General features: G+C 36.0%; 1 protein-coding gene across 2 annotated transcripts in view; it reads right to left on the reverse strand.

Moving 5' to 3' along the window:
* LOC122251648 (uncharacterized) overlaps positions 1-1,057 on the reverse strand; it is an 11,478-nt gene extending 10,421 nt beyond the window's left edge. For both annotated transcript variants that reach the window (XM_043013710.2, XM_043013709.2), the window contains exon 1: positions 945-1,057. In XM_043013710.2, coding sequence (XP_042869644.2) covers positions 945-1,015 — 71 coding nt within the window. In that variant the 5' untranslated portion in view covers positions 1,016-1,057. The remainder of the gene's footprint in view (positions 1-944) is intronic.
* Positions 1,058-2,500: the final 1,443 nt, after the last annotated feature.

A 2,500-nucleotide genomic window follows, 5' to 3' on the forward strand; every position in this document is an offset into this window, starting at 1 on the left:
GTAACGATTTAGGACAGTGACCCCGACTCGAGCGGAAACTGCATAAAAAAAAAAGAAAAAAGCAAAGAGCTACTTCCCCCTATAAACACATCCGTTACGCACAATAAATTTAGGGAATGCAGCGTGTATGGCAGCGAGAAGCCTAGCGTGATCCTATGGGTGTTGTATAATTACTTGGTGGATGCATGACGGCTTTAGGTAGCAGAACGTCATGCACAACGGCTTGAGAGAAGAGTGGTCAGTGAAAGTTGTCCTGCTGATGAGAGTCACTGATGAATATAATAAAACATAATTTTCTGTGGATTTTCATTCCATCTCTCCAAATTTCGTGGATGAAGATAAGCTGAGACTGGTTAACAACTGTATGCCTTCCTTAATTATTCCCAAGTAAATTTGATGAGCCCGACATCTTTGTAAACATATTTTAAAATCATAATGTAGTTGTTGATCTGAATTTCACGCATTTTGTTTAAGCACCTGCTGATTATGTAAGAAGACAGAAAAGCTATCTTTTAAAACATGATTAAAGTCAAACATTAAGATATCTGCCCGATGCGATTAAACAGTAATAAAGAGTAAAATCAAACGGTATCAACGGTATTTTGACCTTAACTCGTGTTCCTGAGGTAGTAAAATAGTATGATAGGCCTACATGTACGTGAACGGACAGAGTAATAAACAAATAAATGAATAAATAGCCACTTACGTACGTACATAAAGACATATACGTATATACATGTATAAAATCTTCTAGCAGGAATCAATAGACTTATTTCCTAAAAATACTGGTAATATCTTCAGGAAATAAATAGTAGCACTAATACTACTGCTGTAACCTAACAAACCTAACCTAACCTGCTGTAACAAACAAATAGATTTTGAGAATATAGCCAAAGTAAAAAAATCGCATTTCCAATAAATTTGGACTTCCATCCTGCACTCACTTATGCCATTCGAGAAGACTTTCAACATAGAGAGGATGCGAAAACATTTCCGAATCGTCGAAGGCAGCCATTTTACGTCGTCCTTCTCCGCCTGTGTCTGGATGATCACTGACCTGCGGTACTTGTGTTGAAGTAATTATTTGTAGTATAAGTTATTTCTAATCTGTTGTTTAGACTTTCTGATACTTTCTAATGGGTTTGGTTATTGTTTTATATGTTCTTATGTATATCCAGGGATGACATGAGGTATGGTGTGGGGATTTATGTTTGGTGAGATACGAGCGTAATTATCTTCCTTTTTATAGCCGTTGACTTTTGAATTCCTTTAGATTGGCGATAAGTGATATGTAAAAGACAACTGAAGGTTGTAGTCACAGTATTCTGGCGAGATTTGCGGATGTTGCCACTCTTTCAGTCCTTTTTAAAACGTTTCTATAAAAAGGGCTAACCTGCATGTCATTGTCATTTATGTTACATATATGTTACATATATATATATACATATATATATGTGTGTATATATATATATATATATATATATATATATATATATATATATATATATATATATATGTGTGTGTGTGTGTGTGTGTGTGTGCTTGTGTGTGTGTATGTATATATACATATACATATACATATACATATACATATACATATACATGCACACACACACACACACACACACACACACACACACACACACGCACACACACACACACACACACATATATATATATATATATATACATATGGATATATATCTATGTATATACTTACATATATGTATATATAAATACATATTTATTTATATACATACACATGTGTGTGTACATATATAAACACATCGAAGCTCACATTAGCCATACATATGACATATACATATAAGACATGCATATGACACAAATGACACAAACAAATGGCACATACAGATGACAGACATAAGACACAAACATCAGGCACGTACATGTGACACATAGGCCCGTAGTAAAGAACCTGTGGGGTGGGGCGTTGGGAAAATGTGACGGGTGTCGGGTGTAGGGCGTAGGATAAAATGTGACGGATAAATAAAATAAAATAGGTTAAATAAAATAAAATAGGATAAATAAAATAAAATAGAAAATGTGACGGGTGTCGGGTGTAGGGCGTAGGATAAAATGTCCTACGCCCTACACCCGACACCCGTCACATTTTCCCGACGCCCCACCCTACAGGTTCTTTACTACGGGCCATACACATACACATATCAAATCTATTTCAGTCATTCAGAGCGATATTAGTTAATCGCCATCACTAAATGATTACCGCGGTGGCTGTTGCTTCCACGGCAGCCCAGTGCTGGTGGTAGGGGGTCCTCCGAAGCTCAATTGTCGGGGTTGATAAGTTTTGCGATTGTTCTAGTATTAAATCCGAAGAAATTGGCTGTCAGATGTTTTATGACGATGAAAACTAATGTAATAAAAGCTAAATGTTAATTATATATAGATATATCATTACAAATAGGTTGTCTTACACGACGAAACTTCTCTTGGGCATCCAGGGTATTGCTGCTAGTGTCGC

The sequence above is a fragment of the Penaeus japonicus genome, unplaced genomic scaffold (genome assembly GCF_977035675.1).
Source record: "Penaeus japonicus unplaced genomic scaffold, GWHDUDI00000001_assembly GWHDUDI00000013, whole genome shotgun sequence".
Lineage (NCBI taxonomy): Eukaryota > Metazoa > Arthropoda > Malacostraca > Decapoda > Penaeidae > Penaeus > Penaeus japonicus.